The sequence below is a fragment of the Chionomys nivalis genome, chromosome 8 (assembly GCF_950005125.1).
Source record: "Chionomys nivalis chromosome 8, mChiNiv1.1, whole genome shotgun sequence".
NCBI lineage: Eukaryota > Metazoa > Chordata > Mammalia > Rodentia > Cricetidae > Chionomys > Chionomys nivalis.
The window spans coordinates 75,144,274-75,160,204 of NC_080093.1; the positions used below are offsets into that span (position 1 = coordinate 75,144,274).

General features: G+C 41.0%; 1 protein-coding gene across 1 annotated transcript in view; it reads left to right on the forward strand.

The window, feature by feature from the left end:
• The window catches only part of Usp31 (ubiquitin specific peptidase 31), a 64,905-nt gene that overhangs the window by 39,580 nt on the left and 9,394 nt on the right, over positions 1-15,931 (forward strand). Inside the window, exons 10-15 of the mRNA XM_057777338.1 lie at positions 1,126-1,203; positions 1,986-2,115; positions 6,434-6,553; positions 8,976-9,201; positions 14,097-14,255; positions 15,544-15,696. Coding sequence (XP_057633321.1) covers positions 1,126-1,203; positions 1,986-2,115; positions 6,434-6,553; positions 8,976-9,201; positions 14,097-14,255; positions 15,544-15,696 — 866 coding nt within the window. The remainder of the gene's footprint in view (positions 1-1,125; positions 1,204-1,985; positions 2,116-6,433; positions 6,554-8,975; positions 9,202-14,096; positions 14,256-15,543; positions 15,697-15,931) is intronic.

The following is a 15,931-nucleotide window of genomic DNA, read 5'->3' on the forward strand; positions in this document are numbered from 1 at the left end:
AGTGTTCCAGGCTAATGTTCTGGTCGTGCCCTGGTCATTGCCCTTACCTGGTAACTTGTGATCTAGAAGGTAAAGCCTATATTCCATAGTTTGAACTCTCTACTTCTCTTTGGTCAGGTCTTTTTGCTATCCCTCTCCCAACTACCCCAAACCTGCCTTTGTCTTCATTGTACTGATGATTATTTGAACATATGAACTGTCCATAATTCCTTTACTGTGAAAACATGTATTGTTCCTCCTCCTCTGATAGGATTAGTTGTTCTACTTTTCTACTCCTGTGATTTAATACATGCTGTTCTATTATCTGCTGTACTAGGAGGTATATGTATATAGACTGTCCACATGTGTCTACATAAATATGAAAAGTTGCATTATTTTTATTGTAATGATTTTTTTCAACACATACTTTTTGAAAAAACACAAGCTAGTCATGGTAGTGCATACCTATAATTCCAGTACAGGAAGATCAGGATTTGAAGGCTGTCCTTGGCTATATGGCAAATTTGAGACATGGGGTATATGAGACAATGTCTCACTTCCCCCACCACCATTTTTTAGACAACATTGTCTTGTTTGAAATGTCAGTATTTGATTGACATGAAAGTAACTAAATAATCTAAAAATATTGCACAGCATATAAAAGATAAAAGTTTAGTAATATTAACCATTAGTGTCTCAAAAAATGGTGATGACCAGTGAATTGGCTAGTTTGTATTTATGGAGGAGGAAGGTACCGGGGAGTTGACAAGGACATAGGTAGGCATAGCGGAGTGGACTTGGGCAAGTGGGAGAGCAGACTGTTGCCAGGAAACTGAGTCTAGTCTCTGTGTGGGTGAGACAATGGGCAAAAGTTGGAAAGATAATAAATAATATCTAAGAGTGTGCAAGCAAACTTATGGGATGATGCTAAATTTCTTCCACTCTTATTTCTATATTGAATGTTTTAATTTAAGAATTTTCCATTCTGCTTGTAAACTAGTTACAAAATCAGAGGCTACATTGGTCTCATTTTCTGATAAAGAACTATTAAGATTTTCTATAATTACTATATTCTAGATAGAATATAATGACATTTAAGTGAAATCTTTCTTTTAGAAAATATGTGGCTCTACTCTGATTCTTTAGGGCATTAAAGTCCTGTGGACCAGGTGGCACCGCTCATGTGAAACTGGTGGTAGAATGGGACAAGGAGACAAAAGATTTGTGAGTCTTTTTTTTTTTTAATTACCATTTTGGCAGCACACAGATTTTTCAGTTTAGCTGTAACATGCAAGTCTTAGCATTAAATGAGTATTTTATGTGTGTTTTAACCCTTTATTAAAGCACTTTTTTTCTTTTCCTGACTTCTTTCCAAGGCTCAAAATTGTAGAAAATTTACTTGCTGCTGAGGGAAAAGCCATATGTTCATTAATTGCTGTGTGTTGATTTACTATGATTTTTTTTTTTTTTAACAGGATCATTAGCTCTTGTAGGCTTATAGCAGACAGGATCAGATGTGTTTAGGATTGTACAGCTGTAGACTAGTAAGCTTGTGTCAAATGCATGTCCTTAGATACCTTAGACAAGAATGAATGGTTTAAGCAGCATGGACAGAGAGAGCGAGCAAGCTCTGGTTAAGAGCACATACTGCTCTTGCAGAAGAATTAAGTTCAATTCTTACACCTGTGTCAGGAGGCTAACTTCAGGAGAACTGACACCTCTGGCCCCCGTGGGCCCCTACACTCAGGTGTGCATACCCACATAGATACACATACATACACATAATTAAGAACAATATGCACAATCATGGACAGTTTGAGAAAAGCTAACTCCAAGTTAACTCTTGAAATAACTTTGCAGATGGAGTAATTTCCAAAAATATTTTGGAATGTAGAAGAGTTGAATTGCTATATTCTTATGCATTGATCTTATGGGTTATGAGTTCATAGCTATTTTGAAAAGCTCTTGTGTCTGTTTTATAAGACTGCCTATCCCCTGAATTGCAGCTTGTTTGTAAACACTGAAGATGAATATATCCCTGATGCAGAGAGTGTCCGTCTGCAGAAGGAGCATCATCATCAGCCACAAACCTGCACTTTATCCCAGTGTTTTCAACTCTACACCAAAGAAGAACGGGTAAGATGCAGGTCTTCAAGATGACAGTGAGATTAGTCCTGCCCAGGAAAACATATCCCATGCCCCAGGAGTTTGCATTCCCATAGGCTCTACACATTAAGTGGGCATACATATTTAGTGTTAGTCATTTTAGGGCTTTAATATGGAGTGACTTAAATTTTTGAGTATTTGGAGTGCTGTAGAAATGAGCCTTTGTAATTGTTTTATTTTTAATGATCAATATATATTTTTTGTTCATTTCAGTTTGGAAGTCTTAAGTTATTTTCCTTAGTAATGAACACTTTTCTCAACATTTTTTGTTTTATTTTTGTTTTGTTTGATGTTTTGTTTTTGGTACAAACTTTCATAATGTAGTCCTAGATGGTCTAAAAATTGCTGTGTAGAGCAGGATGGTTTCAAAGGCAGGCCTCTACCTCTCCCTCTTGAGTGCTGAGGTTACAACTGTGGACACCAACACAACCCGACTTTTCTCAATTTAGTGCACATGTCCTCTAAACAATAGGTGTCAGAACCTTTTCAAGTTTAAATCAAGTAAAATCAGATAAAATGAAAAATTAGGTTCCTTATTTGTGTAAATTCCATCTCAAGTACTCAGTAACAGTGGCTCCAGTACAGAGCAGTGCACGTATCATGTTATGTTGGATCATAGTGTGCTGGACCACTTAGCACAGTGGTTTACACATAGTGGGGATTCAGTAAATATTTAATTGTTGAATGGACAGATAGATGGATGGATAAGTCTACGTGGTGCCCAGGCCTATGGGAAATCTTGACCAGAGTGTGTAGAATTCATCTAATCTTGCTTTTCATGATCTGTGTTAGTCTAACTTTGTGTGGCTGTGACAGAACACCTGATATACTCAAGATAATCAGCACGAGAGGGGAAGATCTGCTTTAGCTCATGGTTTCAGGCCATGGTCCTTTGCTTCGTTTATTCCTGGTCTGTTAGGAGACAGAGTATCCTGGAGACGGGAGTGTGTGGAGGAGAAGGCTGCTGGACTCATGGTTGGCAGGGACAAGGAGAGAGACGGAAGGGCCCAGGGGAAGGTACCCCAGAGATCTACTTTGGGTGACCTTCCTCCTCCAGCCAGATCCTTCCCAAGGTTCCAGTATCTACAAAAATAATCTAATCAGGCAGGGACCAAACATTCAGTACATGTACCTTTGGGGAATACTTTATTAAACCATAACAGGATAATTTTGTTTATTAGTTCACCTTTTGCTCCTGAACATATGGAATTAGGTACCTCAGGACCAGAAGGGACTTTAAAACTCCTTTATTCTATTTTACCTCATTTAAAGTGAATGAGTGCCTTCTGTTATGAGGAGTTTGCTACTTAAAACCTGGTGCCCAGTACCTTTCTTGATAGGTCTAATAGGGACTGAAATTAGCCTGAAATAGGCCCCCTGGTCATACTGTAACAAATAGAAATTTTCTTCAAATAGTTCAGAATAATTTTCAGAATCTCATTGAGTTCTCTCCTTCAACCTGTCTGTAGCAAGTTCCTTCAAAAATAGTTTATCAAAGGACAAGTGCTTATCAATTTTTAGCTTAATTACAAAATAACCAGTTGGCTTTGAAGCTGGTTGATTGAAGACTCTTGGTTCACTGTCTTCTTCGCTGGGTGTTGTTAAAAGTTGACTTGAGATGTTTTTTTAAAAACAGGACAAAGCTTAAGGGTTAGCAGTTGAACTGATGGTTGCATTTGATCTACAAAACAGCTCACTGTTTTGGATTGGAGAGTTTGTACAGGCAAGGCATGTTGCTCTAGAGTCTAGAGGCTCATTCATTTACAGGCTTATCAAGAACCTATAGTTTATTGGGTCCCAAACAAAACACTTGGATACTCAGTGACCAAGGCAATGGTTCTGCCTTCATTTTGTTCATACCCTAGAGCAGGAAAACAACCATATAAGGGAATTAAAGGTCTTAGGGTAGAAAGGAGCTTGACATAGTTGAAAACAGAAATGTAGTCAGTGTGGCAGGAGCACAAGAACTAAGGGAGAGCTGGACAGTGGTGGCACACACCTTTAATCCCAGCACTTGGGAGGCAGAGACTGGCTGATCTCTGTGAGTTTGAGGCCAGCCTGGTTACAGAGTAACTTCCAGGACAGGCTCCAAATCTACAGAGAGACTGTCTTGAATCCCCCCCTGCCCCCCCCCCCCACACACAAAGAACTAAGAGAGAGAGTTAGGGTAGTGTGAGCTCTAGTGAGAGCCTTGAGTCTGTCTCTTACTAAATATCTTTGCATCTAAGAGAGGTGCTTGACACATAAGAAGTGCTTGGTAAGTATGTATTGGAATATGTACGTGGTGGGAAGTTTAATATGGGGTTAAAAATAACAGTATAGATATAGAGGAAGACTTTAGCAATCAGTTGTGTGACAATAGTTTGGGGTCCAGCCATCTTTAGGCTCAGTACTGATGATCAGTACTATGTGGGTGTGGGCTGTTGTGCTGTACACGGAGGCTTTAAAAACAGTGCCCAAAACTGTGGTGATGCTGTTGCTGCTCTTCTCATCTCTTCAAATGTGTACTGTTGATGAGGACGGCACACTGGGACAAAGGTGGAAGAGAGGGTGGCGATGATACATCTGGAGTCGTGATATAGCCAAGAATAGTTTGATGTAGGGGGGATCTGATAGTTATTTGGGGGCACTTGGACTGTCCTATGAATGAGGTATTGGGCTTAATTTTATGTAAAGAACAAAATCTAAAGGTTGGGAATGCTGAAGAGAGTGATCTTGTCCTGCCATGAGGAAGTCTGTATGTCTGCAGCGCGAACTCCTTCATTATCAGAAAGACTTGATAGGCTAGGAATACTCAAGAGTGCAGTTGCCTGACCTGGGAGCTTTCCAGCAGTTCATAGTCAGTACAGAAACCAGAGAAATGTTTTAGAAACTATCAGAGTGATTAGATGCTATGACATAAATACTATATTTCATTAAAGTATCTGTTTATAATATGTTGGGATTTAAACAGACAGAAACTTAACTTTTGACAAAAGTGTGAAGACTACACAGCCAATAAGGGGAGTATTAATATGCTACTTGAGATCTGGGCTTACTAGATGATAGTCTGGGCCCCTTTCATCTGGCTTTCTGATCATTCCTATTTACCCAGACTTCTGCCCTCCTGTCTGCCAGTCTTTTCTGTGAATGTTATTGAATTGCATCATCATGAAAACTGAGCTTTTCAGTTGTGCTTCCCTTTTAAGTTACTGGACTGGTTTCTCCTCTGTTCTACCCAGATTTTCTGTTGGTAGCCTTCTTGTCCCCCCAAAGCCTCTTCCTGTTTCTCTGATTTGAATTAGGAATACTGGTCTCTGAGGTTCTCAGTGGCCTCTGCTCAGGCGTCATTTGATCACCTCATGGTACATGGCACTAATGAGCAGATGTTCTTACCACTCCTTCTTGCCTTACCTAAAGGGAATGCGTCTAGGCTCCATATTTTGTTGTTATTGTTGGGGGGGGGGGGCTGCATCCTGGTAGCTTCTGAGGTTGGTTATTTCTCTTAAAACATTTCCCCAATTTTCTAACTTTGGCTCTTTCTCTTACATTATGGTGGGGATTATCTTCTGTTCCCAGAGCTTTCCTTATCTCATTTCATGTGTGGACCTAGGTTGGATGTTGCCTCTCTAGCTAGATTTTTCATGCATTTGGTATTTGTAATTTACATGTCCCCACTCGCCCATTTAGAGATGCTGTATTTGGATATAGAGTATTGGACTGATGTTTGGAAAAGCTCATTGAGAGTATATGGGGAGGATTGTTTGGAACAGTTCGGTGCTGCTGGAGGAGAGAATGATTAGGACATGAGGTGTTGGTAAGAGTGAGTAGGAACTTGGAATGGTGTGTTTATGCAAGTTAGTGTAGAGAAGAGTCAGGCTCAGAAATGGAGGGACACCCAGTGGGGTAAAAGGAAGAAGGAAATGGGAAGTGCTCGGGGCTTGGGATAGCCCGCTATGTTCCACCTTGGTTGGCAGTAGTAGAATATGCTCAGGTATGATGTTCTAGACCAAGAAAGTCCATATTGATCTAAAGGTGATAAGTTGCATTTGGAGGCACGCTGGACTTGCAGTGCTTCTATAACAAGAGCATTTAGCCATTCTTTGAGGGAGAGAGGTTTAGCACTCATCTGGATTTGTCCACACTGGCCAGGTGCTACTTGTGATTGTGTTATCCCATTGGCTGTCCTGTGCAGCTTACAGAGAGATGCAGAGTGATACCAGGCCCTGGGCAAGAAAGTAGTTCAGCTGTCTGCCATGACAAAGACTGATTATGTGGTGCCTAATGGAAGTCCGCTCCTTGTTTCCAGCTTGCTCCAGATGACGCATGGCGATGCCCACACTGCAAGCAGCTGCAACAGGGGAGCATCACATTAAGCCTGTGGACTCTGCCTGATGTGCTTATTATACACCTCAAGAGATTCCGCCAGGTGAGAAAATCCTGTCACTGGGGAAAGCTAGCATGACCTTGTTTCTCTTGACTCCTGTTGGTGGTTTTTGTGGGTTCTTTGGTGACTCTGTTAGATTACCCCACTGATGTTGTCTGAATGTCTCCACATGTTTGACTGACCCTATCTATAGTCATATTTTCTAAAGCAAAATTTGGCTATCCTGTGATCCTTTAATCCTGAATATTTTGTTCACGTAGTTTATGTACGTGTTTTACTTTATTCTTGAGGGTTTGCTTTAGACTTGTAAATGTTTTTCTTAAATTTTAGTGTGTTTACTTTATGATTGAGAAGAGATCCTTTGTGAGAGAGGTAGAATTCCTATTTCTACCTAAAGTAATAAACAGTATTGCCCTGCTTCATGAAGCTGTTATATAGTTGGGGGGGAGTGAGTAATAGATACAAATATCTGCTTTTTGTTGTACTACTTTGTGAGTCACTTTCCCCAAAAAAGTCTGTCTACCTTTTGAGGTGAAGAATGTCGTAGACAACCCCATTGTAAGAGAATTTGATGAGATGTGAACTGTAGTGAGCCTTTGTGGCCTGAATTCAAGAGAGTTTGTGCCTGAAAAGTGAGCAACTGTTTGCTAGATGAGAAGGAGAAACAGGACTGCACCTTCATGTGACAGAATGAGCAGTTTATGCTGAACCTGGGGCCTGACGAGGCTGAAGACAAGGCAGTGGGGTGACACACTCCAGAAGATGGATGATGGGAGCTAAGATGGAAGAGAAAGGCAGATAGAGAGCAGTTGTTCAAGCATATCCTTGTAAGCAGTCAGATTTTAGTGAAGAGCTTTGAACAGAAGCAGCAAATGCCAAATGTGTGTTTTGAAGTGATCCTTTCACTGTTGGGTGGGCAGCAGATGAAAAGTTGCAAGTATTGCAGGCATCATGAAGGCTGCTGCTGACTTCAGATAGAGTTTTGCAATAGGGATGAAGAAGTACGCAGACTTAAGATGGAGCAAGGCTGACACACCTAGTTCCCAGTCCTGGGTGTTTCCAAGCACCAAGGTGGAACTTAGGGGACTACTCCAGATTCCCAAAACTTTCTAAATTTCAGAGCTGGGCGTCTGTGATAATGAAGCATGGCACTTGCCTTGGGCATCCCGCTTGGGCTCTGTAGATGGGAAATTGATTGAAACTTCTAGTCCAGCCTTCTCTGTCTTCTTCCCCTAATGCTAACGAATTTCCTTCATTTTCCTTCCAGAATCCCAGACTCAGAATGGCAGTGTCTTTGACTTCTTATCATCTAATCTAGGCAGCCACTTGTGCAGATTGACTTGGCTTTTCCATGGATTCCTTGTGTATCTACTCCTGTTTGCTGTCGCCTTCCCACTAAATGACTTTCTGTTATTGCTCAGGAGGTTGCGGTTGCAGTTGCAGTCTTTTTTTTTTTTTTAGTTTTTCGAGACAGGATTTCTCTGTGGTTTTGGAACCTGTCCTGGAACTAGCTCTTGTAGACCAGGCTGGTCTGGAACTCACAGAGATCCACCTGCCTCTGCCTCCCAAGTGCTGGGATTAAAGGCGTGTGCCACCACCGCCCGGCTGCAGTTGCAGTCTTTTAATTGATTTCTTAACCTCTGTAACTGCCCTTCCTAACATGTTGTACACACTGCTCACAGTTCTTCACTCTCAGTTCTGGTGACATCGCTTCCTTCTGGCAAGCCTCAGTGCTGCCCTCGTCACTACAGTAAGGCCCCGTGCTTCATCCTGGCCCCCATTCAGGAGCTTTTCTCCTGTGAGTGTGTATTTTTCTTTAATAGAGCCATCATAAATCCTTGAAATGTTCACATCCATGTCTAATTAGTTTGTTAAATGTTCTCTTGGACATAGAAAACATACAATAATATTCATTCAACAGATTTTTTTAGGTTTCAAGGATATTCCACAGGGTTTAATGGAAAATACAGATTCTTCAAAATTGTTGGTTAAATAGCTAAGTTCAGCCAAGTAAATGTGCTTGTTGGAGAAGTAGGGAGGAACAGATCACTGCTTATTGAATACCTCTTCTCTGCTGGGTGTTGGGTTTGCCCATTACGTAGTTATACTCTATTTATCTTCTGGCATCTGACAGAAGTGTCAGGGTGAATCACCTGAAATTGTCACTTCTCTCCTAAGCTTGCCTCTCCCCCACTCCCAAAAGCTTTGACAGATAAAGCAATGAGAATCCAGAGGTTCATTTTCCCCAACATGCTGATCCTCATTGGTTCTACTTTAAGTGGTACTAAAGCTTGTTCCCGTACACAGTTAACACTGGCAGTCTGTTTCCCTACTATGTGTCTTGGGGAAATCAAATAGGTGATTCAAAAAGATTTAACTGACAGGGCCCACATTTCATGCTAAACTGAGCTTCCATCTGCTTGCATTAAAATGTCATCAGAACTTGTTTTTCTTCTTGCAACAGGAAGGAGACAGGCGCATGAAACTTCAGAACATGGTCAAGTTCCCCTTGACTGGCCTGGACATGACACCTCATGTGGTTAAGAGAAGTCAGAGCAGCTGGAGCTTGCCATCTCATTGGTCCCCATGGAGACGGCCCTATGGACTCGGGAGGGACCCTGAGGACTACATCTATGACCTGTATGCTGTGTGCAATCATCATGGCACCATGCAAGGGGGGCACTACACAGGTCTGCAGTGCGAGAGGCTGCGTGTCTGTGCTGACGCTTCCTTCAGGCTGTTTGCTTGTAGCTTTGAACCTCCCTTTCTCTTTCAATGTGCCTTTTGCCAGCTCTGAGCAGACCTGATGGGAGAATGTTTGCACGAGACAGCTGAGGAGCCACTCTTGTTTACCCAGCGTGCCTCCATATTATAGCTATGTGATGCTTTTGAGACTCTAGCATCTCCCTAACTTAGAATGGTCATGAGCCACTTTCATGATGTCTTTATTCTTTTAAGGGTAAATTTACTTTTGCATTATAAAAGCAACTCTGTTCAGCATAAGAAGTCTATAGAGAGAGGTGAAAAGAATGTTATTGTGAAATGGGCTTGTCAGGCATAGCGAGATAAAAGGCTATTAACCTTTAAAAAATCATGGTTAAAATATACATAATTAAACTTAGCATTTTAGTCATTGTTAAGTGTCCAGTTTGGTGGCATTGAGAACACATTGTTGTATAGCCACATCACTATCCATTTCCAGAACTTTTTCATCTTCTCAAACAGAAACTCATTAAACAGTAATTTCCATGCTCTCCCTCCTCCAACCTCTACAGCCCCATACTCTGACTTGATGAACTTATTACTTTAGGTGCCTCTTGTACATAAGACCACACAGTATTATTAGTTCTTTGTAACTGCTTTATTTTATTATTTAAGGTTCATCAGTAGTAATTCTTCGATACATTTACTATTTTATACTGATGTGACTATATATTGGTCTGTTTCACTCATAAATATTAAACACTTTGTAATTAGCTTGTAATAGACTCTTATCACATCACAGGTGACTAAATCCCACTGTGTATCTTTTAGGAGTAGAAACAAGTAGGCAGAGATGCAGATAAAAATCAAATTTAAGGATACTGCCATGTGTGTAGTAAGTGGTAGTGGAGGTAAACCCAGGAGAGGGGAGGAGAAGCTGTCTGAGATTGGTAACCTGTTTGTGCAACACTACTGTATGGGCTCAGGATGAGAGCCACATCTTTACAGTGGTCCTGTAAAGATGATATTGTTTAATGATATGGTAGCATCTTAGCTTTTGTAGTTGTATTAGTGTCTGATGACAGCTGTCTAACATTGAGCTTCTCAGAATGTAGTTCTAGTAAGTGACTTGACTAGCAACCATTTCCATTACTAAACATGTATTATTTTCTTTTTAAAATGTTTAATGTTGATGACTCTCCTTGTAGATTCTTCTCATAGCAGTTAGCCACCAGTTCCCTGTGTATTGGCACGGTGATAGTGTTGTTTAGCCTTTCCAACTTTGCATGCTCTCTTTCAGTTCAGGATGATAGGAGGATGACTAGCTATAATCGCTCATTCTTGAAACCCTTTTAGTTTAACTCTGCCAACAGCAGCTGATTTTGAGAGGAACGACCCAGCCTTCTGGGTGTGTTCACAAGAACAATTTGGCTTCTGCTCGTCTGGGAAGTATTGGCAAGGAGAAAAAGGGCTCCCAAGGTGCTCTCACTTCATAGAAGACATTAGTAGCTTAAATATGTTTTACCTTGCACTCTTCAAAAACACTATTTAGATGGCAATGCAGTGTTTGTTGTTTTGTATATTTTTATAGCGGCCACTGTGTGATGATTGCATTTCTAGTTGGATGTTTGCTTTTCTGACATTACTAGTAATGTCTGTGTTCTTGGGTGCTGAGTCATGAGATTGAATATTTTTTACTCTTAGAGTGGAAAGGGTCATAGAAGTAATTGAAATCTACTAACTACTCACTATATTAACCTCTTTGCCCACATTTCTGATTAATATTTACACTTCAGTAGGAAGTCATTTTGCAAAATATATACTATCTAGGCAAGGAATTGTTAGAGAAAATAGGACAGTGCTAGATTTCAGAATATTATGTTGTTCTTTATTTAGGACAGACTTTGGAAACGATTTGAAAACCCTTAGAAGCAGTGTGACTTAGTAAAAGGAGCTTGGATGAGATCGTTGACCCATCTTAGAACTTGGCCAGATCACTTTATCTGGGCCCATGAAGCACAGCGATGAGCAGAAGTGGGTTTGTCTGCTCATTGCCCCTTACCTAGGAGGTACTCACATACTTTAATCAGTGCTTCTCAACCTTCCTAATACTGCAACTCTTTAACACGGTTCCTCATTATTTTTGTTGCTACTTCATAACTGTAATTTTGTTACTGTTGTGAATTGTAATGTAAATATCTGTGCTTTCTGATGGTCTTAAGTGACCCCTGTGAAAAAGTCATTTGACATGCAGAGGGATTCTGACCCACAGGTTGAGAGCCACTATATTTTCCCTCTTTTCTGTTCTATGTGTGTATTTGGGTTTGCGTTTGACGGCCAGAGGACAGCCTTGGGTATTGTTCCTCAGTCTTTGTCTATCTTGTTTTGAGACAGTCCCTTACTGACCTGGGCTGTCCATTGATCCCCAGGTACCTGCCTGACTCTGCCTTCCTAGCAGTAGGTTCCCACCATGTGCCATGAGAAGTCATCTCTCTTCCTTTCCTGTTCTTAAGGCAAACCCTTGCTTGTCTTATCTCTAAATGTTGACAGTTACAGTTTAGAGAAACATCCCTCGGTTTTACGTATTTTTTTTAAATTACATTTATTTGCTTATTTGTGGTGGGCTCTGGTAGTACAGCAGATGTCAGAGGATACATGTGTGAGTGAGTTGGTTCTATCTTTCCATCATATGGGCCTAGCAGATTTTTTTTAAGCTGGCGATATTCTAAGTTTTCACTAGAATGCCTTTGACGATTCTTGCTGTAATTGCATGTTGTGTATATAGCTAACTTGTGCAACAATTCTAGAACAGAGCCTCTCAAACCATCTGTGATAAAGGCCTTGATATTTTCTATTTTAGCATTTCCAACCCTTTATAAGTCAGTTTTGTAAAAATGCAAATGTTAACAGCAGTATCATATTGCTAGATGTTTTTGAATGCTTATCTTTGTTTTGGTGCCTCCTTTTGTGGACAAATGCCATGCTGTGCCACAGCTTGAGTAGCACTTTGGAAGGCAGTGCTAGGGAGAAACGCAAATAGATTTATAAATAAATACTTTGCTTCTTAGTAAGTTACTATTTGGCCTTTCCATGCCACAGCCGAAAACAACCCATTCTGAGAGCAAACAAACTGCACTAGAGCAAGGTTATTTTTTCTCTTGGTGGGTGTGGCTCCTGTGCAGTTCAGCTCCCACTCACCTCTCCAGAATAGCAGCCTCCTCTCCAGATGGGCCATGTATGCCTTAGTCTGGCCTGACACCATTAGCCCAGCCCGTGCTGTTGCTATGACTCCATTTGTTTTGAGTGTCTCTATTTCACTCTGATTTGGAACTGATCTCTCCCTCCCACACTTTGAGGCTTTGTTTCTCTTTTAGGACCTGTCTCGTTAGGAACAATTCCTCACCTGGGTCCCTTTCATCTCTATGGTTCCATACTTGCAAAAGTGAACTGGCCTAATCACTTGTGGTGCCTACCAGGATTGTATATGCCCTGACCTTGAAGGCCATCCTAAGTCGGTGTCAGCATTTACTGAATATTCTAGCATTCATCCGTGTTTAGTATTTTGAGAAATGTGATAATAATTTGCTTTTCTGGACCAAGCTTTATAAGATCCCTTGATTCAGCCTAATAGTATGACTTTGACTTCATGACCTCAAGGTTTTGGCATAGGTTTGGTGCTTGTGATTGAACCCAGGTTCTTGGGTACACTAAGCACATATCTAATACTGAACTACACTCCCAGTCCTAGACTCTTAGGTTTTTATTGGCTCTTGCTGGTTCCTATTTTTTTTTTCTTGATGGTACTTAAATGTTCTTTATTTCTATCTTAGAGTTGAAACTGGGGAGAAGGCTCCATGTATGTATTCTTGAGTTCTGTGTTCTCAGGTTTGCCAAGGAATATCTATAGATCATTTAGGCTTCCCCTGAAGGAAAAGGGTAGGGTACAGTAGGACTTTAAGCACAAGCCAAAGGATTATTTAAACCCAAATGCCATATCTACCAACTGCACAACTATGTGGTAGGCGGTCTTTGTGTGTAGGATAATATGGTTGTATTTGTGGAGTGTGTGTGGAGGCCAGGGGTACCAGTAGGTGCATCTACTTTGTATTTGTTTGTTTTTTGTTGCTGTTTTCTGTTTGCTTGGTTTTAAAGACAGGGTTTCTGGAGCTTAGGACTTGATATGACTTGACTGGGTGGTGGAACTTGAACTCAGGCTCTTATTCTTGCCTGGTAAGCACTTTACCAGCTGAGCTATGTCCCCAGCTCTCTAAGTAGTCTTTCTGAGGCTGTGTAAATTTGTAGTAATGATAAATCTCAGAATTAAATGAGATGTTTAGATTATGATAAGTCTTAAATATTAGTTGGTGGCTGTTCATATTACTTTATGTCATTACTAAGCACTAAAGTGATACAACAACAAAAACCAAAGTTCTTTACCCTGTGAGACTGAGTGAATATTCTGTGTTGCAGAATGCTTCCTATGCATTGTGGACATGCCCAGCCTCTATCCACTAGATACTTGTTGACCCCAACCTCCTAACTCACCCAGTTGTGACAGTCAAAGTGTTCTAGTCATTGCTAAGTGGCTCTAGTAGGAAAATTGTCCCTGGTTGAGACCTACTTAGAAGTATAACGAGTTTTCTGAGATGAAATAGTTATGAAATTGGAATACTTAGGAATTTTTTTGAACATTCTGCCTAGGTGTGATATGAAATTTGGATTTATGTTTTTGTTAATCTCTTTCTGTTACTTTGGGCAGTTTAAAATGCTATTGAATTAATTATGTAAGTGAAATATAAAGGACATAAGTAAATGTAAAGTATGTGGGTAGAGTGTGTAGTGTGTGGCCTTGCTGGTGCTGACAGTGGGCTCTCTTTGGCAGCGTACTGTAAGAACTCCGTGGATGGTCTCTGGTATTGCTTCGATGACAGCGATGTGCAGCAGCTGTCAGAAGATGAGGTGTGCACACAGACAGCTTACATACTTTTCTACCAGAGGCGGACAGCCATCCCATCATGGTCAGCTAATAGCTCGGTGGCAGGTAACCTGGTTTTTTGTTGTTGGTGGTTTTTTTTCCCCCAGAGCAGGAATTTGTAATTCTTGGGCCAAAGGATGTCTCAGAAGGCTTCATTATTGAAAGCTTGATGAGATTAATTTTCACATTTCCACTTAATCTGGGAACTAATATGATTTCAACCAAGGAAGTTGGGGTGGATGCTGAACTATCATGGACCAGCAGAGTTCACATAGAGGTGAGACAGAGCCTAGACAAACTACTTATAACTTACTTGTTGGTTAAGTGCCTGGAGGTTTAGGTTATCTTGGAACATGTCCCATCTGCTAACACCTGCCCAATGGGGTTACTGGTTGCTTACCATTGGTTAAGGTATGTGAAAGTATTCTATAAACTGTAAAGACCATTAGAAAGAAAGAGTTCTTTTTCTTCCATAAAATTAATCCGTTAGGGGGAAGATTGACTGCTGTTAACTGATTGAGGGCTTGGTTTTGCTGATGAGATGCAGCCTATTATGTTAGTAAATGTTGAAATGAGTCCCACACACAATATGAATGTAGCCATAGATAATCAGATGAGAGGAAGGTGCATGCTTCTTGCTGCAGGCTGTGGCTTTAAGAAAATAGCTTGAAACGTGGTAATACATCAATAGGAGGAGAGGCAGGGAATGGTGATCAGTGTCCCTTTATGCTCAAAGCAAGGAGGCGAGGCCTTCTCAGTGGGTAGGCTGCTCACTTGACTCTTGGGCCATTCCAGAATCTGAGATGTGCTAAGAAACAATAGTCACTTTAGGTCTGTTTAAGACAGTACTGCTTCATGTAGTCAATAAGCACACTATTACCCTAACATCTATTTAAAGGTAACCCCCGGAATTGATAGTACTGATGAACATACAGCAGATTCATACCCCCTACTGTGTGGGTGCGTGCTGGTGCATGCATGTGCATGTATCATTAGTATTATAAAATGGCTTTAAAATGTCCAAAAGACATTGAAGCTAAGAAAAACAGTGTCTGTATTACTGCTCTTCCTCTGGGTGGTTCAGTATCACTGCCAGTCTCTGTTTCACTATTTATTCCCTTGCCAGGATTAGGTGTTGCTTTTGAAAACATTTATTCTATATTTGCAGTTTGTTTCTGCAACCCTCCTATGTAGGAATTGCCTGGAGTTTCTTCATTTTTGCTAGGGATACTTAGTTCTGGGAGTTTTTCTTTGGAACGAGAACACAAATCTCTGGCTTGACTGACAGCAGCTTGACAGGATGTGTGCAGTGCAGGACCCTGGCTGACCTTAGGACCCATCTCCTTTTTTACAGGTTCTACAAGTTCTTCTCTGTGTGAGCACTGGGTGAGCCGGCTCCCAGGGAGCAAGCAAGCCAGCGTGACCTCTGCAGCCTCCTCCAGACGCACCTCCTTGGCTTCACTCTCTGAGTCTGTGGAGATGACTGGGGAAAGGAGTGAAGACGATGGTGGGTGTGGTTCTTGGTGTCAGATTTCCAAAATGGCAACTCATAAACAAAGCACAGTTTCTGCAGGCTTAGGAACAGTCTTTTTACAAGCAGACTGTAGAACTCAAAAGAGTAGGGGTATATAACTGAGTGTGGCTTCTCTATGACTCAAGGATTTCTCCTTCATTATTTTCCACTTCTGTATTCCAGTGTACAGATAAACACTTTTTTGTTAAAATTTGCAGGATGGCTATTA